The sequence below is a fragment of the Lathamus discolor genome, chromosome 5 (genome assembly GCF_037157495.1).
Source record: "Lathamus discolor isolate bLatDis1 chromosome 5, bLatDis1.hap1, whole genome shotgun sequence".
NCBI classification, from domain to species: Eukaryota; Metazoa; Chordata; class Aves; order Psittaciformes; family Psittacidae; genus Lathamus; species Lathamus discolor.
In genome coordinates, this window is record NC_088888.1 from 36,571,734 (window position 1) to 36,599,536 (window position 27,803).

General features: G+C 39.6%; 1 protein-coding gene across 3 annotated transcripts; it reads left to right on the forward strand.

Annotated features, from left to right (window-relative positions):
- Positions 1–27,803, forward strand: RNASET2 (ribonuclease T2). 3 transcript variants are annotated; one of them, XM_065680421.1, is made up of 10 exons: positions 1–93; positions 4,394–4,497; positions 7,066–7,132; positions 12,970–13,025; positions 13,982–14,039; positions 14,854–14,924; positions 20,986–21,099; positions 23,328–23,373; positions 23,577–23,651; positions 26,133–27,803. In XM_065680421.1, exons 2-10 carry the CDS (start codon positions 4,409–4,411, stop codon positions 26,322–26,324), a joined length of 768 nt encoding a protein of 255 aa, XP_065536493.1. In that variant the 5' UTR covers positions 1–93; positions 4,394–4,408; the 3' UTR covers positions 26,325–27,803. The 3 variants fall into 3 exon arrangements, with proteins under 3 accessions (XP_065536493.1, XP_065536494.1, XP_065536495.1); XM_065680422.1 differs by lacking the exon at positions 1–93 and adding an exon at positions 113–338; XM_065680423.1 differs by lacking the exon at positions 1–93 and adding an exon at positions 862–984.

The following is a 27,803-nucleotide window of genomic DNA, read 5'->3' on the forward strand; positions in this document are numbered from 1 at the left end:
GAGGGGGCGGGCCTGCCGCTGCTGGCTAGGTCACAGGGCTGCTCCCGCCCTCTTTCCCGCCCACAGCCTGCTCCGGGGCCGGCGTTGTGCGAGGTAAGCGTGGCCGACCCCGTGCGCGGGGCTGCTCGGGGCTCTGGAGAGAGGCCTGGGCCGCGGGGAGCGGGTCCTGGCAGGGCCGAGCAGCGTCCCCGCAGAATTCTGCTCCCACCTCCTGCCCTGCGTGTGGCTGCGCTGTGCTGGCAGCAGCCGGGCCGGAGGCAGGGAGCGCTCGGCCCCTCGCTGGCTGGCTTGAGCTTTCCTGCCTGTTTTCTCCCAGTGAGATCGCTGACTTGCTCGAGGTGAGGTGGGACTGAAGGTCTGGAAAGGCTCGAGTCCTATTGAGTTTCATTTCTTATGCCTTAAATTCCCTGTGAAGCAAGTCAGAAGTCAGCCAAAAAAAATCGCAGTATTTCCCAGTTGGGAAAACTCTTTTCATAGCTTTCCTATGTATACGTGTCACCAGCTTTGGCACCACTCTGTCACTTGTAAGCATCCTGCTTCGGGTTCTATGCTTGCTTGCATTCTTTACGGTTAATGAAAATACCTTTGTAATAAAATGGGATGATTGTTTAGCTGGAGCAAGAATTTTATAGTGTCAGGAAGTTAAAACGCTGTGCCAAAAGTAGAGCAAGGTGTTAGTTTGTGTGTGAGAAAAGCAAGGCGCTGCTTTCTCAAGACTCCCCAGGGAGCCAGCAGTAGGGCTGAGCACAGCACCGAGCTCCTGCCAAGCTCGCCCTCAAACCCCTGCGGCACCAGTTCTGCTTTGAATTGTGCTTTGTTACAGAAGTAGTGAGAAAGGTCTGCTGGAAAGCTCGCTGTGTCAGGGGACATGAGTGTTGCACCTGAGAAATATTTGAAGTGCTTTGTGTCGTTACTTAGGCGAGCACTCGGGTTTGGGATGCATGGTTAACTGGGAGTGGGCTGTAGAGGTTAAAGCTGCTGGAGGTAAGAGCGTTGTTTTAAATTAATGTTTCTGGCATTTGGCTTTGTGACTTGGCTGTCAGACTCTTTTTCAGAGGCAGGGTGTGCTGCCTTGTTTGAGATCATGCCAAAACCTTGGGTGATCATTTTTGTGGTTTTAGATGCCAGGCTAGCTGTCCTAATTCTCATCTGAGGACACTTAGCTGCATGTGTGCTATGCCATGAGAGTTCTCTTGCTAATGCTTAAGTACTCTTCTACAGCCCCTTCTCTGTTCTGTATGCCTGAACTAAACTGTAAGTCAGGAAATTCTGTATAAATATGGGGTTTATTAGTCAAGCTAGCTGTTAAAAAAAAAAATAGGAGCACAGTACAGATATACTAATTGGTAGAGTCCAAAAGAAGCAGGTGCTGTGTCAGCAGCCTCAAGATAATCTGTTAGAATTCAAGCAATAGTAAATGTGTTCAAGAAAGATTGTATCACTGTTGCAAACTCTCCCAAGTCCTTGGTACCTTGATAAACCTGGGCAGGTAGTTTTGATACCAGCATTGAGCAATGCTGACACAGCTGATAGTGACCTTGTCCTGACTTGGTTACAAGCACTCACACACGCGCTGTGTGTTCATGCCCAGGTACAGTAAGCCAAGAGTCATCCCAACGCTATTCATGTTTTTTTGAATTTTACCTATAGTGAAAATGCATTGATAGCCTAGTTTCAAATAATGATTTTATATATGTGTGCATGTTTCATTTTGAAGTGTTCTGTTTGTTATGAAGTCTTTTGGAACATCGTGACTTTTTTTATAACTAACTTTCACAATGTGAAATCCCCATTTCCTCTTATTAGTGTAGAACTGGTGGTGTAAGATCTGTTAATCTTTCTTGTATTTGTAGAATTAATAATCCAGTGTAATTTTTAGTAAACAAGAAATCTGTGTTAAAATTGGATGTGCTTCTTACATCTTAGTTGTTAGTACAGTTTTAATGTCGATGTGTGTTTCTTCAAATAAGCATCATTTGTGTGCTTTCGAGGTGAGATTGACACACTTTTCACCTCCCACCATCAATGTCACAGTCAAAACCAAAGTCGGCTTGAGTAAATCGTGATAGCGTCATGATAGCTGCAATATTATCTTCCAGGTGAAAGCCCTAGAGAGAGTTTGCGCATTGTTTATCAATAGAAAAAAATGTTATTTGTTATACAAAAGTTACAGATCAGGGCTTTCAGATCTGCTTACTGTTGCAATTGTCCATATATTCTGGTTCCAGGGAGTAGAGCAGTATGCAGAATAAATCAATACATTCCACTGTTCTGATAGCAGCATTTTTTTAAGCCCCACTCTGTGCCTGGTCTGTATTCGATCACATATAAGAGTTCTGCTAGAAAGGGAGATAATTGCTTTTATGCTTTTTGGCAAGCTAGTCGCTGGGGGGAAAAAAAATGTTTCTTTGTGCCTGACAACTTAAGTCATAACAGTTTGCAAAAGAAATGCCATAATGCTTGCTGGCTTATTTTTCTACCATCGTCTACTTCCTTAAAATGTTTTTTTTTCACACCCTTGTACAGTACAGTCTTTTTTGGCAATGGCATGCAACATAGTCTTTAAAATGTTACTTTCTGCTCTCCTAAGAAATGTGCTCGTTATAGGTAGGGCAGAATATTACATAAAACCTCCTTACATCTCTCAGTGTTTTATCTTGGGTAGGGAGTTTATAATGCAGAAAAATAAAGTCTTGCTTGGTTATCAGTTGAAAATGACAGTAGGTGAAATCATGAACAGGTGTGTAAGGCTGAACCCCACCTTATCAGTTCCTGCTGTTCAAGTCATATGACTTGAGATCACTTTAAATGCAGAACTCTTGGGGGAATTGGATACCCAGCAGTTTATTACTTATTTGCTATTTTTGTGTACGTTATGTGAACATACCAATTTCTTTACTACAAGGTGTTCATCTTGGTTTAGGTAGCTTTTGGAAAACATTAGTTCTACATCATTGAGTGTTTTTGTACACAAGTAGCACACACCTTTTTCTATTTTTTTTCAACAACCTAAGTCAGAAAATTAACGGTTGCCAACTAATATTTATCTGGTAATACTTTCTATGAGGCCAAGCCTTTTATCTTGGTAATATATCCATCATGAATTAGAGAGACATTAGCGTATGAAATAGATTGCTATCTTAATGGTAGTAGTTTCTTCATAGTTTACCAAAACCTTGTGATAAATCTAGCTGGTTAACTGCTACAGTTGTTGCCCAAGCCATGGTTTTGAAATCTGGGCACATTCTGCAAGCTGGGAAGCTGCTTCCTTTGCAGGTCAGGTCTGGACAGTATTTGCAGACCTGCAGGGTAGTGTTTTGGGGAAGATCTGCAAGCTGGGTCCACAGCCCCACAGTAATGGTGCGGAGAATGGACTCTTGTTTCAATGAGTTGTGGATCAGAATTACACTGAATTTCCTAAAGTTAGCCTTAATGGCTGAATCAGCAATGTCTTTATTGGTGTCAGAACCGTCTTTCCTTGACTGCTACAAAAAATAGTTAATTTTAAAACCTTCACAAAGAGAAAGATATAACTTGTGTAGTGAGTGGCCTTAGAAGGGGTAGATAGGTTTGCACACAGTGTCTTATAGTGCTTTTTTTTTTTTAGGGTTCTCAAGATGAGAAAGTTGGAAAGTAGGCTTGCTGAAGCATTAATAATTATATGCAAATACACACGCACATCTATTTGTCACATCCTGGAAGCAGCACTTGAAATGCTGTGAAATGGCTGGTGGCCAGAGGAGGCAGCTGGGTTTTTTTGACCTGTGCTCAGTGAAAGTCATACTGTTGGTGAAAATTAAGTTGATTTGGTGGGGTTTTTTCCTTTCCTGATTTCTAAAGTTCATGAGGTCTTAGGCAGGTTGTACATGGTTTTGTAGAGACTGTCTCAGGTTTATAACAAGAACAGAAACTAATCTGGTTTTAGCAGTACCTTTTTATTTTTTAACATCAGTTCGCTAGTTGGCTGATATATAGGGAGAATATCATCCTTGGACATCACACTTGACTTCCAGCAGGTGTCTAATACCAGCCTTGGTCAAGCCAACATGAATGTTAAGTTCAAAGTAAACCACTTGATGCATTTGAACTGACCATAAGCAGAGTCTTGCATTATTTATTGAAAAGTGGTTCCGTCGGGACTGTGTACAGGTAAAGAAAAAAAAGGAAACCATGATCTTGTAATTGATTCCATTAGATTATAAAAATTGGCATACAGGCTGGGAATTGGTCAGAGCCTTGAAAGAGATCCTCATTTTACATGTGGTTGTAAATCTACTCTAGTGTCGATAGTACATGCTGTTTCTGAGATAGTTGTGGATTTTTGCGTTTCAACACTTGTAATTTAGTACTTTGGATAAGTAACATGTTTCTTCTTTTAACACCTTTTTTTCAGCTATTGATTAACAAAATGAAGCCTGCAAAGCTGCACTACTGGGTTCTGGGTTGGTTTTCTATGGCTTTATGTGGTTGGTGTGCTTCAGATAAATTCACTCAAAGGTAAGTTATGCTATAAATTAGAATCTCTGACAGTTCTTACTTAAGTGCAGAGTAGAACAGTTTAACTTCTAATGAGTGGAAATTTTATTATTTTATGTGCTATTTTTGGTGTGTTATTCTGCCCTTAGGTGATGGGTGAAATGAGGCATCTGCACTAACTGGAGGAATGGGGTTCATGTCTGAGAAAAGCTTTACATTTGTTAATGTGTCAGCATGAAAAAAGGAAAGAAACATAAGTCATTCATTGCACTTAAAACCTTTGCAATCCTGCTTTAAATGAATCATTTAGACTTGTGATGTAGCAATGCCAAAAATCAGAAATAATTTTATGACCTATAACAAAAAGCCAGAATCATCCGTATGGCATGAATTGTACCAACTCTTACACTGTATACTTTTTTTAATATCTCTCCTCCCTCCTCTTGCTATTTTCTTGATTCTAATGATTTTACATTCCTTTTCATACAGCATCCCATCTGAGGCTGTTACACTGCCAGGCAGCCTTTTGGTGATTGTTGCACTTGGCAAAAGCTGAGCTTGAATACCAATGGTCCATGGGGAAACCATGCCCCAGATCACACCCTTCTGTGGTAAAAGCTCAAATTTCTATTGCATTCTATTAGGAAATATATTTTCCTCCTTCCTTTCAATATTTTGGCAAGAAAGGTGTTAAGGGTGCTCAGTTTAGTGAGCACTTCATATAACAGCTGCATTGCAGCTGGTTGGTAGCTTAGGCACTGTGCTGAGGTCTCCTGAATCCCCAGGACCTGGGCCATGGCTTGGCCATCTTGGTGGCAGAAGCACAGTGCTGAACTGCGCAGAGCAGGGTAATGGGCCAAGAAGATGGGAGGTATCCTTGAAGCTGGATAGGTATTAAATCCAAGGCTTTCCTTGGATTCCAGTTACGAGCTTAAGTGTCTAAAACTTGCTCTATTTAATAACCAAAATTTTCTCACCCATCTTTAGCTAGGAACTGTCTAGGAGAACTTGGTTTGGCATGATTGCTATTGCAGAAGCTCAGCTGCTATTTCAAATATAGATGAAAAATTGTTTTTTCCTAAGCCATTTTTCTATTGATTTTTAAGCAAAGAACCTTAACTGCTCTACAGTATTGAGGAATTGTTCCATTCAGGTTTCCACAGTAGCTGTGAAGACCAGTTGGAACTGTTAAGAATTTTCATTGTGGCTATGCCTGGTTTGTTCCAGAGCTATTCTGCTAAATTATTTAAAAACCACAGTTATATGTGAATGCTTAAGAGAAAAAGGTGGCCATTGCAAACTTGCAAAACTAGGGGAAAAAAAATGAGACGTGAGAAAAACATGGGAGCATCCCTACTTCCTCAGGTTGAGAGGAATTAGCTGTCTCATATATATAATCTCTGGCAAGCATTAATGATGGACAAGTATCTAATAACTTCTAGAGAATATATAAATTTATTTTTACAGTACTGCACACAGTGCTGTCAAATGGCAAAATAATTTAGAGTTCTGTTTTTGTTGGTTTTCCCACTTGCTGTTCTATTTAATCGCTCAGTGTGGTTGCTTAATAGCTAATTATGTCTGCTGTAGTGTCTGAAGCAACACGTTTTTTGTCTACTTGTAGTATGTCTGCTCAAAACTGTTGGAAAATGCCTCTGTAGAACTGGCAAAGACATAGGCTTCCAACGCTTTTTGAACAAAATTTTTAAGCATTTTTATTTTTTCCTCTGTATAGGAATAAGATTGTACTGGTGCCTCTGTGAGTTTTAGATCTCTTTATTGTAAAAGGCTTTGAAACACAAGTGCTTTTGTAAAATATGGGATATTGCTTCCTCAGTTCTTCCTTAAGTAGCCTTCGGAGTGTCACAGTTTGATTATTTATTGAATAAACTTGATTTAGCTTAAAATTCATATTAAGCATTTTGAAAATGTAGTGTTAGAATTAAATGTCCATGAAATTATAAATTCAGCATTTTTTAGATACTTTTTTACTTTTTATTCTAGTTTTGTTTGGGTTTTTTTGTTTGAGTTTTTGTTTGTCTGGGTTTATTCTAAAAGATTGGAGCTACTTGCAGGATCAAATTGCACCTCCTGCTGTGTCAGCTACATTGTTTATGGCTGTTCATAGTCTTTCTTTTTTAGAAGAGTATTTAAGGTTACAATCTTGTATACTGTCTTCTCAGCTAATATCCCCATCAATAAGAATTAGATGATTCTTAGCACCCTAAATAAAGATCTTTTTTAAATTGTTGTTGTAAAATCTTGACAGTAAGCACTCTCCTAAATATAAACCAGAACAACATGTTTATTCCATATTTAAGAGATGGAAAGCATACAGAAATCGTCTGCCAGGAATAGAATTTGTTTAATAATTGGGGGGTGTTAGCAGGTTTCCAAGTATGTGATTTCTGTGTGATTTGTTAGTTTGGTCCTGCTGTGTTTGGAGTCCTCAAACATTGCAATAGAAGTTATAAGCAACAACCAGCTCTAAAATCAATGTGTTACACTAGTAATCATTGTGCTTCTGGCTGAAGGTGTTGCTTTTCTTAAAATGCTTGAGAAAAAGTTGATTTGTCTGTCTCTCTCCAGTGACAACCACCCGCATACCTGGAAGAAACTGTATCTTGTTCATCATTGGCCAGTGACTGTATGTAAGGTGAGATTTCTGTGTCTTGTTCTCTTTTATCCTGACATATTTAGCCTTGGACAGTCAATGTTTGAAAACACAGTGAACAAAGCTTATCAAGCATTTTATCTTAATTATGCCCTGTATCTTTTATAAAGGCTTTACTGATTTTGGTGCACCTTTTGCTATTTCCCCTTCATTCCAGAGTAGCAGTAAACAAGACAGGATTGTGGAGTGATACAATAGTTAATGTAGGACATACTGTACACTAAGCCTTAATTGTGTTTTACACATTTTGTGATGTTTTGTTAATTGTAAACTTAATCCTAGATTTTCACCAGGCTCTGTAAGAAGACTTGCCTGCTTTGTCTGACTGAGGACTGTATTTGAACTGTCTGCTGCACAAGTTTTAGTTTTGTAATACTGGCTTCAGCCTTCTAATGATAAGTCACCCAGTATGGACTCAGTGAGAAAAAAGAGAGCTATAAAGCAGTTATGCAGGGGTGTCCAAGCATTTCTGTATTTTAGTGATGGGAACAAAAAATGAACTTACCTTCCAATGTATGTCTATCGGAAGCACAGCTAGAAGGCAAACTACTTATGTCTGTTTTGCTGTTAAATACCTACTGCCATCTGTTAAGTAGAACATTTTTCCTCTGCTGGAAATACTTGAAGGCCTCTTTTCACACAGCTGAGGTAAAAATATGCTATACTTCAAAGTGGAAGATGTGATCAGGTTGACTGACACAAGTATGAAGAACCCTGTGGATAATAGAGAAACCAGTTTCAGGCCAAAATCTCTGGGGCCAAAAAAGGTCCCAGTTCTGGGAGACTTAGGTTTATTTATTACAATATTAGAGTCTTATTTTTTTGGTACTTTAGGAACTCTTTTCTTTCTCTGATTCCTATTTCTGGCAATGTGTATAAAAGCAGTAGCAATAAAATTCACATACTGCCTAAGTTTCTGAGGAAAACTAGATGTATTTAACATTAGTTAAATGTAGAGGGAAGTATCAATAACAAACGTCATATGTGCATGACTAACTGACACCAAGGAGTGGCCACTGTTCTGCTATTTGTTTGTTTACCTGTTTTTGAGGGGGAGTAAAGGCAGATTTACTACAATTTGTGTGATTTTTTCTGTTAAGTAAATATCACACTGACTTCAACCAGAGATGCTAGTGTTTGGGAGTTTGTAGTGTCTGGCATGAGTGGGCATTCAGAGTTTGTAGCAGTGCAAACCCTTGCTTACATGAATAGTAATAAATAATAAAAAAAACCCCAAAGAAACAAACAAAAAAAAAAACCCAAACCCAACCAAACGAAAAACCCCTACCAGCCATTTTTCCCACTGTGTATTTATGCTGGCTGCTACTCTTACTTCCAGCGTAGTGCCATTGAATCAATGACTAATGTTTATAACCTTCCAGTGAAATTGCAGTGAATAATTTAAGACATTAAGCATCAGAAAATGTAGGCTTTTTTTACACTTTGCTCATTCCTTATGATCTTCTGTAGTAAGAGGTAGACAAGCATTTTGAAGGAGTGAAGGTTAAAATCATATTAAGTGACTTTCTGCTCAGTTTCCCATTACTGAGTCATATGGAGAAACAGAATCACAACCATACTCCCGTAATAGCTTTCTTTTTGCCAATGTTAATGTAAGGGAGATTCCTAAATTCAGCTGTGGGCTTTTTCATAAGTACATAGATTATTTCTCATGTTCAGTGTATTGGTATATGATTGCTGTTATTTCAGGTAGGAAGTATTTTTAATGTCATTCTTCAATTTAAAACTGTTGACATGATGTTGAAAGGAAAAATAGCTGGGTGAAGGAAACTACAGAACTCGTATCATTTATGTGAAAGACCATGAGACACTATTTTGTGCAAGTACTAATTATACTACTTTGCTACATACTGTGTTCTTGATAGGTGTGTGGATGACCTATCTTTTAATTCCTAGCTGGTTTGCATATCTCAACAAGTTTTTCAGGCTTTCGAAGACCTTTCTTAAGTGGCACACCAGAAATTAAAGAATACACATCAACCAGGTCCTCCTGTGTTTTAAACTGAGTACAGCTGGTGCTTTTTAATACTGTGACCAGCACAATTAAGCTGAAAAGTGTTTTGTAATCATGTCTTCTAAACTAACCTATTAAAATAAAATAGTGAGTATCATGGAAGCGATAATAGCCCAGGGATTTAACTACAGACTGCTGCAGTGAACAGGTGGAGGAACAGAGATATTCTTCCTCATTGTGTGATTAGAAATTCCTGTACCATGTAACTGACCTAAAGTGACTATAGCTTCAACAGAGATATCCAAACTAAATTCTCAAGCTGACCTCAAGTAATTACGAATTTAATATTCCCTTAATAAATTGTGCCTGTAGTGCAATTTATTGAACTTCATGTGACTAATTCATGTCACACGTAAACTTTCTGGTCACAAATTAATGTTAGTCCTGTTAGGTGGAAACAGGAGCAACTCAAGGGCAAGAAGAGGGACTTTTCCACTCCCTTTATATGGAGCTACGAAGATATTTAATTCAGGAACTTAAGAAGGGAAATATTATTGCAGCTTTTGCATCTTGGAGATTGCAAAAAGAGAAGAATCTTCTGTGGGCATTTCCTTGTGCAATAGGGAGAATCCAGTGCAAGTTTATAGGCTATTCATTTCCTCCTCTGTTGAGAATGGGAAGGATGATAAAGAAATGGGTACTAAACCCTGCTGTCATCTGCCTTTGACTGCATGCATGTGCTGATCAAATGAAAGAGTCAAAGACAAGAGAATAGGCTGGTGAACAGAACAGCCTGAATTCAAGTTTGTAGTGTTAAGTAGCAAATGAAATTTTATTTTTATTTTTGTAATTAAATATGAGATAAAAAAAATTTCAGAGTTCATTCTTTGTCAATAATTTTACAGCAAAGGCTTAAAGGAAGAACAGAAACACTATTTCTTTTTTGTTATTTTTAAAATAGAAGTAGTCACATCTAGCATTAGACCATAGAGTTCCTTAGATAAAGGGATCCCTTTATTTCTTAATTTGTGTATTAAGCCAGGTGCATCAAAATGAGTTCAGCTTTTCACATATGCTATTTTGGAACAAAGTAAAGTGTTTTGGTTTGGGTTTTTTTTTTTTTTTTTTTTTTTTCAGAAATGCCCATGTAACTTGTAAGAGAACTCTTAATCTATGCCTCACATGTCTCTGTGAATAAGGTCTGGTTTAGATTCTTTTGTGGGCCTTTGTCTTCTGTAAGAATAAACACATGAAAGACTTTAGCTTCCCAGCTCATGCTAGGGAGGTGTTCAACAAGAAGTAAATTTGTTTTATTTCCCTCCTCCCAAGTTTTTCACCAACCTTATAAATTTGGTGCATTAATTGATTGGTTTTACCCCAGGGGTGGGGGGAAGGAGAAAGGGGAATAGTCACGTACTGTTTGGGAAGAGAAATTGAGGAGGTGAACTTTCTCCACAGTTTCAAAAGCAAGAATTTTTCATAGCAGTTATGATGTGTCATCCCAAAATAACACTTAAAGTTGATCTTAGTTAAAGAGATGGCCCTTTTAAACAGGGTGCTTGGAAAGGAGAGCAGGATTAAATATTTCACTTCCCAGAAGCTGGCTTTTTATTTAAACTTGGGGTATCTGGATGTGATCCAGTAGCGCTACCCTCTCCTATGTACAAGCTGCTGTACCAAGGGATTTGTAATTTGGACAGCTCTACAGGTAACAATTCCATAACAGTTTGATGGTGTTTCACTTCCTGTCATTTTGGAGGTGAAAGCAGTCTCCACAATTCTAGCAGCCACTGTTTGTCCTGTGTCTTGCTGTTACAAATACGCTAATCTCTCTTCAGCACTCCCTTTCAGCATGGTGGGTGCTGTAGAGGCTCTTTGGCACTTTTCTTGGTGTTATATGTCATGTATGGTTAATTTGTATTTGCTTGATTATCAGATTGCTTTAAACCGGGAGAAAGCAATGTTCCTTTTTCAAATTAATCTAGATATAGAAGTCTTTCTGTGGTCCAGTGTCTACTTGAAAAGATGCATTTGTTAACTGTTTGAAGTTGGTTCTTGCCTGAGGTTGAATTAATCCTTCAGTGATCAGTATATGATAAACAGGAAGGCTGACAAGAAGTGTTTTTGCAGAAGCAGCACAGTACCCAGCTTCTCAGATTAGCATTAGTTGATTTCATGATAATGATTTAAAATGAACAATGGAAAAATGCTGTATGTGAAATTAAAAAGGAGGATGAGTGAAGCTGGAAAAGCATGCAGATTCTGAACTAGTGCACTGTACATTGCATTGATCTCACAGTTCTGCCAGCACACAGTGTTACTGAGAGCCTGATGAAATGTATAGAAGAAGCTGCTGCTAAGGTTAGTGCTGTGATAGGGGAGAACTGATTCCAAATTTAAAATACTCTGGGCTTTCCTTTAGCATGTCTGAGACCCACGGTTAAAGGTTGAATAAGGAACACAATTGCACTGTTCTTGTTACTATCCTTACTTGAGCAATCTGGTTAGCTGTTGGTTGCTTGGGTTTGGTGGGTTTTTTTTCAGGGGATGATGCATTAGCTGCTGGTATTAACTGGCTGTATTTTGGGCTAGATAGCTGAACTCTTTCAGCTCCACAAAGCTTGTGCCATGACAGGAGAGATGTTGTTGAAGCACTTACAATGTATATTTGTTGAAAAATACTCCTTTCAGGAAAAAAAAAAGCTGTTGCTGGGTATAATTGCTTCTGTTATTGGTGGCAAGAAAGGAGAGGAAGGAAATGGACACAGATCAAGAAAGTCTTGCAGAGCTCACAATTCAGCTGCCACTGGCTTGTGGCATGTGGAAGGCAATTAGTGAGATTACAGGCTTCTCTGGTCTTCTCTACGCTCTGCTCTTGCTTTGGCATCCATAAAAGGCATTGTGGCATAATTAAGGCAGGATGTAGAGCCAAAAAGAAAAGCTATTAGTATAGGGAAAGAAAATCTGAGAAGGTTGTTATTTAATCATGAATAGTGTTTATTAAAAAAAAAAAAAAAGCCTTAATTACTAGGCAGAGTAGAATCAACTATGGTTGGAAAGGACCTTAAAGATCAAGTCCACCCATTACAATAATCAGGGAAAATATTGTGATACGGGAATGTGGATTTGTTTTGTATTGTTCAGGAGTATGTACTCTGCTCTAAACAATAATTAATATGTAGGCTGTTTCTCCTGCATTATCAAAAGTTTTGCCTGGGGCCTTTTTATTTTTGTATGAATGCATATAATCTTTCCTCTTCTCTACATTTCCTTGCCCCTCAAGTCAAAATATTTTCCAATTATATTCTGTTTTATTTGGAATAAGCAGCCTATTTAATCTCTTCTTTGTATTTTTCCCTTTTGATATAACAATAAAACTACTGGATGCTAAAGATGGTTGTGTGCTTGTCTAATATTACAGTTTATTTTGATGTTTTTCATTTTAGTGATTCTGAGCTCCTTGAAAAAATCTGATGATGATAAAAACACGGAGAGCTGCCATCTGAAATATGATACATACAGATGTAGCTCCATACATTTAGCATTGATCAGGCTACTTTCCATTACTTCAGAACCTGTCCTTTGTCTTCATTTTACATTGTGGGTTCAGGGTGCCCCCTGGCATTCACTTTGTCTGCTTCAAAACTTCAATGCCAGCTGGTCTCTATTAAGTGGCACAATCCATGACAGCCTGAAGTAACTGGAGTTCTCCAGTTCCTGACTTGGGCAAGCAACAGTTCTCATGTCTCATTAGAGCCTTGGACCACCAGTGAAAGAGCTTTTATATTTTCCTTTAAGCTATTGGTCACAGGTAACAAATGCTATGTATTTTTGTTTCCCACAGATGAGTGCTAACGATTGTGAACACCCTCCAGAGTACTGGACAATCCATGGACTGTGGTATGATCATAGGAGTGTTTATATTTCAGCCTGGAAAGGAAAAGTCAAGTTTTGTACCTGAATGATGAGTGTTTTTTTAATATTTATTTATTTTTGAGGGCTTAATCTATTTGCTGTTATGATTCAATGAAGTAAAAGCCTTCATTTTGTTAGAAATCAAAACCCTATGGTTTGATACAGAACTGAAATACACTTTAGTATCTCATGACTTGCTGAGCTCCAGAAATCGTCTTTACCACATGGACATTTTATTTTGTACATCTGCTCGCAAGATTAGTAGTATTCTCAAACAGAAAGGGAAGTATAGTTTCCCTTTTCCCCCCTCCCCCCCCCCCCTTCCATGAGTACACAGAATTTGTTAATGTCTTGTGACTGCTTATGGCTTTAAGTATCTTAACTCAGCACAAATATTGAAAAAGTACAGGCAAAACTAATTTGCTTCAAAGGAGTCAACTCATGGGGACTGATGCCAGTGGCAGCAATTCAAAGGGTTTCCTGACAAATACAGGTAAAAAATCAGTACAAGAGTTTAAGCTATGCATCCTGGAAAGGTGAGCAACATTATGTCTAGATTTCCAGGGAGTGTCTTGGTGATACTTGCAGAATCATCACTTGGTGCAGTGCCTGGAGGAGGTCATTGTCATTAGTGAGATCATGTGCAAGACCCTTCCATATAATTTACTCCTCCTGTATGACTTCTACACAGAGTGAGAGGGACTCAACAGCCTGATGAAAAGCCTCTGCATGGGGAGGAAGAGTTTTGGCCATACTTAATGGTTTGACTTTTTACTTCCAAACCACTGTAGATGCTGATGGGGTACTTGTATTTCTAAAGAAAATCTCTAGCTATAATCCTGCATATTTAAAATTCAGGCTAATGATACAAACTAGAATGCTGCTAGTTACTATCAGTGAGTTGAGAAACATCTTTTCTCACTTTTATTTTGCTTCCCTAGGCCTGACAAAACTGAAGAGTGTAACAGGACATGGCATTTCAATGTCACTGAGATTAAGGTATTTATTTAAAGCAGAAACAGTCTCACCAAGCAGAGCTGAGTGCAATTACTTTGCACATCCTAAATGCAAAACCTGTAGCTTACAATGTATCATTTTTAATGTTTGCTGAGAAGTATGGTCTTTTAAGGACTCCACAAATTTGTTAGGTACTTCTGCTACTGCTTGAAGTTGCAGTGTTTGTGATCATTAGCAGCTGTTCCTACTTTATTTTGTAGATACGAGGTTTGACTCATTCAGCTACATCCTCCCTAAAAAAATCTAGAGAACAGAGGAAGTGGATCTGCAGTGGCAAAAAGTACCTGTGAAAAAGAGGTTACAGTCAGACAGTGTTCTCTCTTCCATTTTCTACTGTAAAGCCAGAACACAGCAAATAAGAGAGTACGGATGACACTCTTCTCTGTGTTTTCTCCCAGGGCATTAGTCCCTTATTCTTTCTTAATTAAGGAAAATAGTCCATATTTCATTCAAATGTGTTGTAAATGGGGATAGGAGGCAGATGTTGACAGATGTGAAAAGCTGTATGACTGAACAGTTGCTGCAGGGATAAATTGAAGGAAAATCTGACATTGGGGCAGCGTGTTGTTATTGGTACATTCAGGTATTTAGGTAGTTCTATCTACTTCTTACCTCCAACAACAGCATTTTCAGAATTCTGGGGGAAAAGGCCTTTCCTTTTTCTGCAAGTGAATGTTTCAGTTTGGGATGTTAAAAATGAGACATAAGTTCTAGAAATTGTGTCAGTGTATGTAGATTATGTAAGAAATAGCTTCTCAACACTGTAGGTGCGTTTATTAATTGTGATATTTTTTAGGATCTTTTGTCAGACATGAGACACTGTTGGCCTGATGTGCTTCATTCATCTCTGAATCGCACCCAGTTCTGGTGAGTATTAAAATAAAAAAACAAAAAACAACCGCTTAAAAAGTATTTTGGATATTATTAAAAAAAAAAAGTCCATCTGAGTTAGTAAATCTTTGGGTGAGACTTTGTTCTTGAGAAGCAGTGTCCAGGAGGCCACTGAAAGCAGTGTGTCTTGTCAGTCCCATTTATAAAATAAATGTGTTTTCTTGTTAGAGCATCTGCAAAATGCAGTTGTTGAAAAGAGGGCTATGGCAGGGGTTTTGGAGAAATGAAACTTGGCAAAAGAGAGAGAATGTGTTTCCTCCCCTTGCGGGCAGGGAGGAAAAGCAGCTGCTGTTGACACATTAAATCTGAATAATGGTAGCTCCTGGGATGTTACAGCTAGCTGCCAGACCTCTTTTCTTAGCTAGCTTTGCTGTGTTGATGGCCTTGAAAGATGTTTTCTTTTGACCTCTCTCACAGAGAAGGAAATAGAAAAATAGGACTCATTAGATCATCCTAGCTACTTTTCTACAGAATTCTCCCTCTTGTCTTACTTTCCTAGCAGCCTAAAATCAGATAAAGGAATTTATTTAGAGGTAACCTGCTTAGGTCATGGGAAGGGAGAAGGAAATTTTTATCTCCCCTCACAACAGAACCGTTTTCCTTCCCCATGTTTCTCTCTGCCTCTGAATAATCTGGCACTTGGACCAAAGAGTGGTATGGGTGGTATTTGAGTTTGCACAGACTTTAGTTTGAGTGCATTATTTTAAACTAAAATCAATGACCATTCAAGTTAATTTGCTGAACCATGAGCTACATGAGCCAATGTATGGGTATGCAATTTGTTCTTCCGCTTCCACAGTGAAAGCTGTAACATCACCTAAGAAGCAGAGCACATAGCTAGAGGCAGTAGCATTTAAAGCCATCTCAGCTACAACTGCCCGTAAGTTTTCCTTTGAATTGGATGACCATTTCTTCTCTGTGTCATTAGGGAAAAGTTTTGAAGGGAATGTACATCTCTCTTTAGTCTTGGCCTTGCTCTACAGAAGATGCTAGAAGACGCTTGTCCTTAGAGTCTTAAACTGGTTTCACAAGTGTCTTATTACAACCTAAACTTGCAGCTGTCAAAAATGGTCTCCTCCCTCCACTCCTCTGTTCTTCCCTGTGCCAGGGAGAACCGGACTATCTCTTTCTGTGATAGTACAAGTTTATGCAACCTCAATCTGTTCCTGCAATTAGAATAAGAAAAACGTGTTGGAAGTCTAGCACCTCCCATGCCTTGACCTGTTTTCAAAAAAGAAACAGGTGCATATGAGTCTTTATTTTGCTAACACAGATATTTTGGTAGGCAGCAGGTGTGAACAGATACAAAACCTTTTCCCTTTCAGTTCAAGGTTAGCAAATAGCACTTATTTTGATACCTGAGAATAGAATTAGAAATGTCATAAAAGCAGAAGTCAAGTTACAACACCGTAACTGCTATTTGGATTGATGGAGTAGTTCACTCCCTTTCAATAAGGTGACAAGTGCACTTTAATTGGCAGCCGTAACTGCTAATTTTGTAAATGCAAGCTTTTAAGCCACCCAAAAGCCTGTAAAAATCCCACTATATGCATTCCTTCAGTTAAAATACTTTATTTACTTCAAAATTAACAGGAAAAAAGACCCCAAACTCTATAGTGTAAAAATCCCAGTACAACAGAAATAAGAATCTGAAAGTGAAACTGACTGTTCACAATTTTCATTGTTGTAGACTAAAGGCATCTTAAGTAAAGAGCATGAGCAGTGACAAGCAAATAGATATTGAGTATCTTAGCATAGCACATCAGGGTTTTTCCAAGACTGCTATAATTATGTAATGTGTTTCTTCCTGGCTTTACCTCTTAAGTGTAGCCCTGGCTTGAAAGGGGAGGCAAGGAATCTTCCTGGTGATTTTATGATGGCTGCAGGTGCTTCTGTAAAAATAGATGCATATCTTCATTCCCCTTATTAACTTACAAACTGTGACAATTGCCATCCAAGAGTTAGAACTGGACAGGATATAATGCCTTAATACAAGACAAAGGGTAAGGTGTGCTTTAATATCTCAAATTTATTAACTAAAACAATCTCTTTTAGTAATTTTTTTTTCAGTTTATATATATGACACAGAAGAAGAAATCAGTTTTAGCCTATGGGACAGCTGGGTATCCCTAATCTTCTACATTCTGTGGGCAGCATTTGCAGTTGTGTTTTATAGAAATTCTTTGTTCCTACCCTAATAATAAGCCAGCCTTCAAGCTGGGTCATTTCTGTAATCCTTGAACCATCCCTATATGCTCCTGACTTTGTGACATCCGCGTGACTGCATTTGGGTGAACTCTTGTCCTTGTTGTGCAAACGGGAAGAAAAATCTCTGAGGTTTAGCTTCGTTTTCACACAGTTTCATAACATTGCATTTCTACAACCCCCTGAAACTTCATTTGTAGATTTGAGGTGTGCAAGTGTAGCATTTATTCTTAGCAGCACCATAGAGAGAATGATGGAGAAAGTTTATATAGTAGAAGCCAGTCTAGTGGTGTGCCTGCCAAAGTACTGGTATCCTACAAGGAAGGAAAAAATGTTCAGCAAAGTTCTTGACAGCTAGTGTGTGTACTCTGTGCAACAGCCTAGCTCATGGGTACAAGAGGTGCGAAAGGATGGGTGGCCTTCATGAATGCAGGCAGCTTTGTTCTGTATCTACATGACACCCAGCTGTGAGCTGAGACTCGAGTAGAATTACCTTGTCTTATTGTGGTCTAAGTGAACTATAATGTGTCATAGTGAATAACATTGAGACATTAGTTCTTTTGATTTCATAAACAAATTATGTTAGGTTATTCCCTGGTACCTACAGATGTTTCATTTCCTAACTGCTTGAATTTGCATTTAAATGGAAGAGGTGAAGGTGAAATTTCATATGCCTGCAATGAATGGTCTTAATTAGCTGTATCTGCATCATTATCTTTTTTTCATGTGGCTGTGCAGCCAGATTTAAGTGATGCTGTCAAGGGTGTCATCTGAAAGTTTCAGTAATTGCTTTGTAGTGACTCTAAAGTAGCTTTCAATTCTGGAAGCTCACAGGACCAATGAAAAGAACCTGGTGTATTCTTGGCTTGCTGCAGCTGATGATGTGTGGACACTGCCTGTGGGTAACTCTGTGTATTTTCACCTGGCATCCCTACAGCACCATCACCTGGGCCCTGTGGTCAGTGCGAACTGGACCAAACCACTCCAAACCAGTTCCAGATTAACAATAGCGTGCTTCTTGAGTGCCATCAGATCTTTGGCTCTGTATCTCTGCCTTCTCTGTGGAAACAGAAGGACACATAAGTACTCCTGAAAGCCTTCAAAAGACAGGCACAACACTTTGCCCCATCATTTGTCGTGTTTTAGTTTGCCATAAAACCACAAAAAATGCTTTCTTTTTCACTCTGTTCCTTAGCATTAGAAGACTTGATAGCAGAATAGAAGGAAGATTTGAGAGCAGTTCTATGAAGATACTGACACAGGCCAAAGTAGAACTTGAAGCAACAAGTCTTGTCTTAGCAGCTTGTGCAGTTTCACTATTCCACCCAGAATAAGGTGGAATAGTGAAACTGCAGTTTTAGTTCTGAAAAGTTTTTAGTGCTTTACAAGTACGTTTAACTTCAAAGACTCCACGAAAATTTACACAAAACTTAGAAATACTTGTTTTCTAGGCAAATTCTTACTATTCTGACCTCCAAGCATCTCCTTGTAATACATCGAGAGACCCTTGTATCATAAGAACATGATTTACTTCATCGATTCCTTCACTTAATTATTTTAAAAGCCAACTGATTCAGAGGAGACAGCTAAAAAAACTAAACATTCAGACTGGGCTAACTTAGAATTATAGAATAGTTAGGGTTGGAACATACCTTAAGATCATCAAGTTCTAACCCCCCTGCCATGGGCAGGGACACCTTACACTAAACCATCTCACCCAAGGCTCTGTCCAGCCTGGCCTTGAGCACTGCCAGGGATGGAGCATTCACAACTTCCTTGGGCAACCTGTTCCAATGCCTCACCACCCTCACAGTAAAGAACTTCTTCCTTAGATCTAACCTAAACTTCCCATTTAAGTTTAAATCCATTACCCCTTGTCCTGTCAGTCCAGTCATAGAATCATAGAATACTTAGGGTTGGAAAGGACCTCAAGATCATCTAGTTCCAACCCCCCTGCCATGGGCAGGGACATCTCACACTAAACCATCTCACCCAAGGCTTCATCCAACCTGGCCTTGAACACTGCCGGGGATGGAGCACTCACAACCTCCCTGGGCAACCCATTCCAGTGCCTCACCACCCTAACAGGAAAGAACTTCCTCCTTATATCCAATCTAAACTTCCCCTGTTTAAGTTTTAACCCATTACTCCTTGTCCTATCACTACAGTCCCTGATGAAGAGTCCCTCTCCAGCATCCCTATAGGCCCCCTTCAGGTACTGGAAGGCTGCTATGAGGTCTCCACGCAGCCTTCTCTTCTCCAGGCTGAACAGCCCCAACTTTCTCAGTCTGTCTTCATACAGGAGGTGCTCCAGTCTCCTGATCATGCTGGTGGCCCTTCTCTGGACTTGTTCCAGCAGTTCCATGTCCTTTTTATGTTGAGGACACCAGAGCTGCACACAATACTCCAGATGAGGTCTCACAAGAGCAGAGTAGAGGGGCAGGATCACCTCCTTCGACCTGCTGGTCACGCTCCTTTTGCTGCAGCCCAGGGTATGGTTGGCTTTCTGGGCTGCGAGCACACACTGAAGCTGGCTCATGTTCATTTTCTCTTCGACCAACACCCCCAAGTCCTTCTCCACAGGGCTGCTCTGACTCTTTTCTTTGCCCAACCTGTAGCTGTGCCTGGGATTGCTCTGACCCAGGTGTAGGACCTTGCACTTGTCATGGTTGAACTTCATAAGGTGGTTGGCATCAGCCCACCTCAGAAGTGTGTCAAGGTCCCTCTGGATGGCATCCCTTCCCTGCAGCGTATCAACCGGACCACACAGCTTGGTGTCATCAGCAAACTTGCTGAGGGCGCACTCAATCCCACTGTCCATGTCAGCGACAAAGATGTTAAACAAGACCGGTCCCAGCACCGATCCCTGAGGGACACCACTCGTTACTGGTCTCCAGCCGGACATTGAGCCATTGACCACAACTCTTTGTGTGCGGCCATCCAGCCAGTTCTTTATCCACCGAGTGGTCCATCCATCAAATTGATGTCTCTACAATTTAGAGACAAGGATGTTGTGCGGGACAGTGTCCGAACACTTAGCACAAGTCCAGGTAGATGACATCAACAGTTCTACCCCTGTCCATCAGTTCTGTAGCCCCATCATAGAAGGCCACCAAATTGGTCAGGCAGGATTTCCCCTTAGTGAAGCCATGCTGGCTGTCACCAAGCACCTTGTTGTTTTTCATGTGCTTTAGCATGCCTTCCAGGAGAATGTGCTCCAAGATTTTGCCAGGCACAGAGGTGAGACTGACTGGTCTGTAATTCCCCGGGTCTTCCATTTTCCCCTTCTTGAAAATGGGGGTTATATTTCCCTTTTTCCAGTCGTCGGGAACTTCACCTGACTGCCATGATTTTTCAAATACAATGGCCAGTGGCTTAGCAACTTCATTCGCCAGCTCCTTCAGGACCCATGGATGGATTTCATCAGGTCCCATGGACTTGTTCACATTCACGTTTTTAAGATGGTCTCGAACCAGATCGTCTCCTACAGTGGGCCCAAGGTCTTCATTCTCACAGTCCCTGTGTCTGCCTTCCAAGACTTGGGTGGTGTGGTCGGAGCCTTTGCCAGTGAAGACTGAGGCAAAGAAGTCATTCAGAACCTCAGCCTTCTCCAAATCCTGTGTAGCCAGTTCTCCTGAGAGCTTCCTCAGGAGGCCTACGTTGTCCCTAGTCTGCTTTTTATTTGCTATGTACCTATAGAATCCCTGATGAAGAGTCCCTCTCCAGTATCCAGCCTTTTAGATACTTGATTTAAGTATATTGACTAGTCTGCACATCAAATATGTCTGCAAATAATGTTTTCTAAAACTTACATTTTGCTTCTCTCCTATAGGAAACATGAGTGGGAGAAACATGGCACTTGTGCAGCCACACTTCCGGTCCTTAGTTCTCAGAAGAAATACTTTGGTAAAGCCTTAGAACTCTACCATCATATTGATCTTAACAGGTACTTAAGTGAAGTCCGTGGTCTGCCTTTTCTTTCAAATAGTTTCTGAAAGTTTCAAGTCTAGCCTAAAAAAAGTCTAAAAATCTGATGGTAGAAGGGAAGCATGTATTAGCATAAATTATTTTTAGTGCTGGAGTTCAGAGGAGGGGTTGTCTACTCTGAGAAGCATTTCTGTGGTCACTTCCCAGTTTAGTAAGCCAGCATCTTTCCTCACAGCATCATTTTAGACAATGTGAGCCAGTAAATTCTGAGAAGCTGCATGGGCTGTATCTTGCTACCTAAAGCGATGATAAGAGTAAACTTCTAAATCAGGTGACAGAAACCCCCAAACTTCTTAGTCATACTGAAGCCCAAATGTTTATTTTTAGGAAAGACAGTGCTCTGCTCAGAGGAAAGGACAAGCTGCAGGCAAAATCATTAGAACACCTTGGATAACAGGCAGAGAGTTAACAGCAAGGTGGGGTGTCCTGAATAGTGGTGTTCAGCCACTGCAGGCAGCCCTATGCTGTCCTTTCAAATAACCCCAATGTGACACTCTTGCTTTTTCCTAGCAGCTGATTCCTCCTCACGGTTCCAAAGCACTGGGCATTCCAGATAGAAAATCTTAATGGGAATGGGGTGGCTTATCAGAGCACTGTATATACACATTTTGGCTGCAGGTAAATGCCAGTAGGCCAGAGTCCTTTCCCGATCAGTTCTTGGCATGGGTAGGAGAACGTTTGACTAGGATGTGTTGACCATGAATTCTCTCTGTCTGTAAGGTGACACTGTCTGAGAGAGGAAATAAGTAAGTTCTTTTGTATTGACAAACTTACTTTTTTTTTTTTTTTAAATCCTAAAATGCTGCTTATGTTCCGATACTGACAGCACAATCTCCTAACAAAGTCTCATTCACTGTGCATATGTACAAAGGAAATCGGTCTCCCCCCACCATTTTTGTAGGTGTCTTGTAAAACTTAATCAGATTTTTCTAGACATTTTGTTAAAGTTAATAATGTCTGATAAGACAATTATCTAAGTAGCTGGGATGGTGTGACTAAAACATTTTACAGATGGCACAGTCACTTATTGTGACTCTATCAGCATGTGTAACACCAGAAAAGAATAGAGACTGAAACACGTTGAAATTAATTGCTCAGAGCATATCCTCCATTGTAAAAATGAGCATAATTAATTTAATCTTTACTGGAAAGAATAAAGATTGCTAATGTTCTCATTACTTCATTTATACTTCAATGAAAAAAAAGTAATGTCAGCAATTAAAAGATTGTTTCCAAAAAGCAAATTATTAAAAAGAGAACATAATGCAGGCTTCTGTAAGAATAACAGAACATCATCTATTTTATTGGCTTTCTTGTATCAGTAATAAAATGACTATTCCACACAGCTAGGCCTTTGCTCGGCTGGGTTAAACTTTCCCTGTGCAGAACCCGACCTTTGAAGGGTTGAGCATTGTCAGTGGTCGTGGACTAAATCCTGCAAGATGCTGAACGTTCCTACTCCTTACAGAAGAAGCTTGGACTTAGAGACTTAGCACCTATTGGGTCCTTAGTCTTGTCACCCTGGAAGTACAGACTTCCCTTGGGAAGGTTTAGATTCAGTAATCTAAAGGAAGGGATATACAGGCTAACGGTTCTTGAGAGTTACCTTGTTTCTCTAATGTGAACAACCTTTTCTTCTTCAAAAACATACTCATTAGGAAACATTTCTGCCCTGATGTTGATCCAGATCCATGTGCATGTCCCTCTCCCAGTATGCTGTGCCCCTCCCACTCTAACAAGCCCATCCTGTCTTAGAACATGAGGGTGTCTAGAGCAGCCTCACAGATCTGCCTCTGTCCCTCCCTGATGACCAGAGCACCTGGGCGTTGCTCAAGGCAGGGGAAACAAAGCATTTAAACTGCGTGTCTTACCTGGCCCTCAACAGAGCATTCTGAAGGTCCAGCAAATAACAGTAATACTGCCTTTCCTGTAGCTGTGTCTGAAGACTCAACTCTCCAAGTTCCTAAGATTAAGGTGGGGGAGAGGGTTCTTCCTGACCCTGCCAAGTTGGATGGAAAGTGGCCTTTCAAAAAAAGGGGAACCTTTCCTTGACCTGGCAGAGCTTCCTTTGCTCCTCATTGCTGTAATTCCTGCCAAATTCTCACGAAGATTATCTGTTCATCTAATGATTTTGAAATTATGCTTGCATACAGGAGCTATGATAAAAATGTTACGTCTTTGTTTCAGTTGTCTCCTGAAAGCTGGGATAAAGCCAAGCAGTTCATATTATGAGGTAAGAAGCAATCTTTTATAAAACAATAATGTGTGTATACTTATTTTCAGCATGAGTGGAGCAATTTCTAGAGAATAAGTAATCTTTTAAAAATTGTATAGTTCTTTAATGTGCTTTATCTAAGTTTTCGTGAACTTAAGTGCATGAGCTGTTGGAAGATGTGCTAGCGACTTGCGAATTTATATAAGCTTTTAATTTTTCAGATGACTGCCATAAAAGAAGCTCTTACAAGATTTTATGGTGTAACACCAAAGATCCAATGTCTTCCTCCAGAAGAGGTAAAACTCCCACACACTCCCCAGCCCCACCCCCCCACGACTGAAAATCGAACAAAAAAGTACCAAACTAAACCCAGCAACTTATTTTTTCAAAGAGCTTCTTATCAAAAAGCAAAAAGATTGAAAAATCTTCAGTATGTTGGAACTTAGGTCTGGGTGTTACTTGTGTATACAGCTCTTTGCAGGTACATATTGCTTAATTCTTGGAGTTGAGTTAATAAAAGCACATTGCTTACATACTGGCACCACTGACTTCATCTTATGTTACTGTTGCTACAGCTTTTTCTTAATGCAGAAATATTTTTAGTGCAAGAAGCATCTACTCTTTACCTAGTAACTTTGCTGTTAGTATACTTCCCCAGAAAGTGGGAGCACTGGGTTTTAAAGGTCTCTTTGTCTTAAAAGATTTGAACCAGCATCCCTTCCATGAATGATGTAGCTGCCATGGTAGAGGTATTGCTGTAGCTGAGTACTTTGCACTCCTACTATAGCTTAATTGCCATATAGTAAATTACTACAACCAGCAAGAGTGAGCTGAATGGAACCGATGACTGGCAGCCGTGACTGGGGTACTGCCTGTCAACAGCATTCTTCCCTTCACTGGGCCATACTCACATTCTGCATGAAGAAATTCCTCAATGGTCAAAATCCTTCAGAAATCAGCTCAGAGGCTTGTCTCAGAGGCTGTTCTCAAAAGCCTGTACCTAAAGAAGTACAAAAAAAGCAAGATGATGATAGTCTTTCTGTTTGAGCCAGCAGTATCTAGAACCTCAATGTTTTTTTCTACTTTTCTTTGCCAACAATTATACTGTGAATCATGATGCAGTAGAGAATGTGGTATGCAGAGACAGTGTGCTGTAGTGTAAAACACAGGTCACCGTATCTGACCTAAAAAAGCCTTTGAAGGAACAAAATAGTGATCTGAACAATTATGTGGGTAGGCTGCATAACTGTTTCTTTCCTTTTCTAGCTAGGTTACTCTGCTTTTATTGAAAAAGAAAATCAAAAAGCAAACTCACAATATAGTTTTCCCTTTTACAATTGGTTCCTTATTATCTCAGCTTGATAAAAGTGGTTTACAACAAAACACTCGTCAGAGTTATTGCCCATACACAGACAACAATTTTATGAAAACTTGCCAAGATAAAGTTGCTGTTGGAATTTAATAGCTTGTGTGTTGTCAGCTCATTCGCATTAGTAGTACTCTGAGGTTTTTGTATTCAGGTGTTTTTTTAAGTTACTTTAAGACACAAAAGCATACGAGTTGAATGTGGGTTGCACACTCAGCCACCTCTTGATGTTGAAGAAATAGAGCTAAAACAAACCCCAGTTTCTAGCTCTGTTTCCTGTAGTTCTGCCATTGCTTTTAGTACAACTGGGATACTGCTCAAGTTATGTGAAAGTAATTTACAGCTTGGGTCTCTTGTGCTTAATTGCTGAAGCTAATGGTAAATAGAAAGGAAAAGGTACACTAAAGATAGCCCTTTTCAGAGTTCCAGCCTTGTCAATGGCTGAAGTGTGTTGTGGAGGTGCTTTGATGTTTAAAATGCATTACACACTTGCTGTGTTTCTAAGTTTCTTAAAAAAAAAAAAGTCACAACCCCACCCCAAACCCAACACCAAGGAGAAAAGAAACAAAACCAAACATAAAATCCCCAACAACAAAAAAAGCCAAGACCAAACCAAAATAAAAAACACAACCAAAAGAAACTATGAAACCAAACCAAAGCAACAGCAACAAAAAATAGCCACCATAGTAATTTCTCTCTTGTACGTGTTTTTTTTTGGTTTTTTTTTTTTTTGTCCTGCTGTAGTGGTTTCAAAACCAATTTTTTTTTTCCACATGCACACCTGAGCAGTGTGGGGGATTTTTATTTAAACGTCTTCCATGCCTGCTTGCCTTATTCCTGGTTGATACTATTCTTCCTAGCCTGTCCTCTAGTCCAAAAATGACATTTCTGATACTTTTTGACAGCTTGATTCTGTATTCTTTCCAGTAACAGCTGTTACAGAACCAAGTTTATTTTCTCCTTTTTGGAGAATTTTCTTTGCCTTAATTCTCATCTTACAAAAGAGCTGTTGAAAGGCGGCTTTCAGGTCACACATACCCTTCCATATTCACAGACTTCAGCCAGGGTTCATCATTAGGGTGAACAGCTTCTGTGTATGGTGCAGATTTGGTAAATGCTAAGATGTTCTATGTCACAGCATTTCATAATGAGGCTTACTAATTAGGCAGATTCCCTAAACTGTTACAGGGAGGCAAATTCCAACAACATAATTCAGTATGCTTGCTCCTTAAAGGCAAATATGTATGATAAGCTGTTGAAAGTGAATGCCTCTGGTACCTGTCTTCTTCACATTTTTCAAGTGACATATATACAAAGAAGCACTACTGTATTCTATAGATAAGGCAGTATATCTGAAGGATTGATTTATTTCTTCTCCTTATCAAGCTGATCTCATCCTTCCTGTTTCTAGGGTGAAAAAGCACAAACAATTGGTCAGATTGAATTCTGCTTCACCAAAGAGCTGCAGCTGAGAAACTGCACGGTACAGAACGGTGAATCCGAACCAATGCCAGCTGACTTGAAGCTTGGAACTGAGGAGTTGTCTGTCTGCAGCGATACTCTCCCAACATATTATCCTTCACAAGTTCAAGATCAGAAATGAAGCCATAAGAGTTTGAAAAACTTTTTCAATAGTAACAAAACCCAAACCCTTAAAACATTATACCTTGGGAAGCAGTCTTGACTTAGCAATATTACAAAGGCCTGTCCATATCGCAGGCATACTGTGAAGATTTCTGCTGGAAAACAATTCCTTTGCCATGAAAGGAGAATGGTCCACATTGTAATGTCAGTTACAGGCTGAAGTGTTGCATTTTGGCTCTGACATTGATGGGACTAGAATCTGGTTTAGAGCTTTGCTTGGACTTCTTGGCTTGCTTTTGGCTTGAATCAATGTTCAAGAGAGAACTGTGACTTGTTAGTTTCACTTGCAGTTAAGTCTCCCACTTCAGGCACTCCTGGTTTTTGCCAGTGAGTCAGGGAAATGAAGTCATTCTTTGTTTTGAAAGGATGTTTGTCTCTCTCACATGAGATAACAAATTTTTGAGAAGAAAATACTGAAAACAAAAAGAGCTGAGATTGCTGTCTGGGGTTCCTTTTCCAGACAGGAATTGTGCAAATTGTGTAAATCTGCTTTCCAGAAGTGCTGAACAGAGGCTGTGTCCCCTGATGCACATTAAGCCTTTCCTCGTTCAGAGATCACAGTGGACCAAAGATGACAATTTTTGCATAACTTCTTAGTGAATGAAATAACGTTCACCAGGTTTTGGCACTTCTGCCTGAAGGACCCCAGAAATACTGTATTAGTAGCCTTACCTATTCTTTGTTTGACTTTGCCATGGTAGCTCCATACAGTCTTGAAGAACAGCCAATCTCAGAACTTCCAGTATAGGACAAAATGTTAGGCCCTACAAATACATTGTTGTTTATTTTTCATTGTACTTGAACATTTAACATTACCACACAAATATGAGTGCCTGCACTTTTATTTACAAATGAGATTGTCACATTATCATTTTGTTCCAAGAAACAGCTTTTTATAAATGAATCAGTAAATGCCACAAGGTTTCAGTAAAAAGTACAAAATTCTCTTAACTCTTTCAAATAGTACTTAAACATGCATAGGTTTGGGGTGGACTACATAGAATGCAAACAAGTCAGAGTGAACATTAATTTTCATTTCATGTCATAAGTTTGGTGTTTTGTTTTTTTTTTTAAAGAAGCAAGACTCATTTTTTTTCATCAGAATTGTGCTATTTTTTTAATGCTTCAGAATTTAATTTTTTTTTTTGGTCATTTTTTTGAAATGCTTTGTTTTCCTTTCAAAGCTATGCCAAATCGTTGCTTGTTAAGCTAATCAGCAGTGAGGGTAGTGGAAACAGAGTTGGGTAACCGCCATCAGACAATCTCATTAACATCTTCCTCAGGGCTTTTAATTCATCAGTTTGGTTATGAACACAGCCCTTAAGCAGAACAGCAGACTTCTCAAAATCTCACTATAAATATTGCCACCTTGGATCAGCAGGTGCAGCAGAAAAACAATCCCATTAAATCCACAGCAACGTGCTGTACTGCCACATGA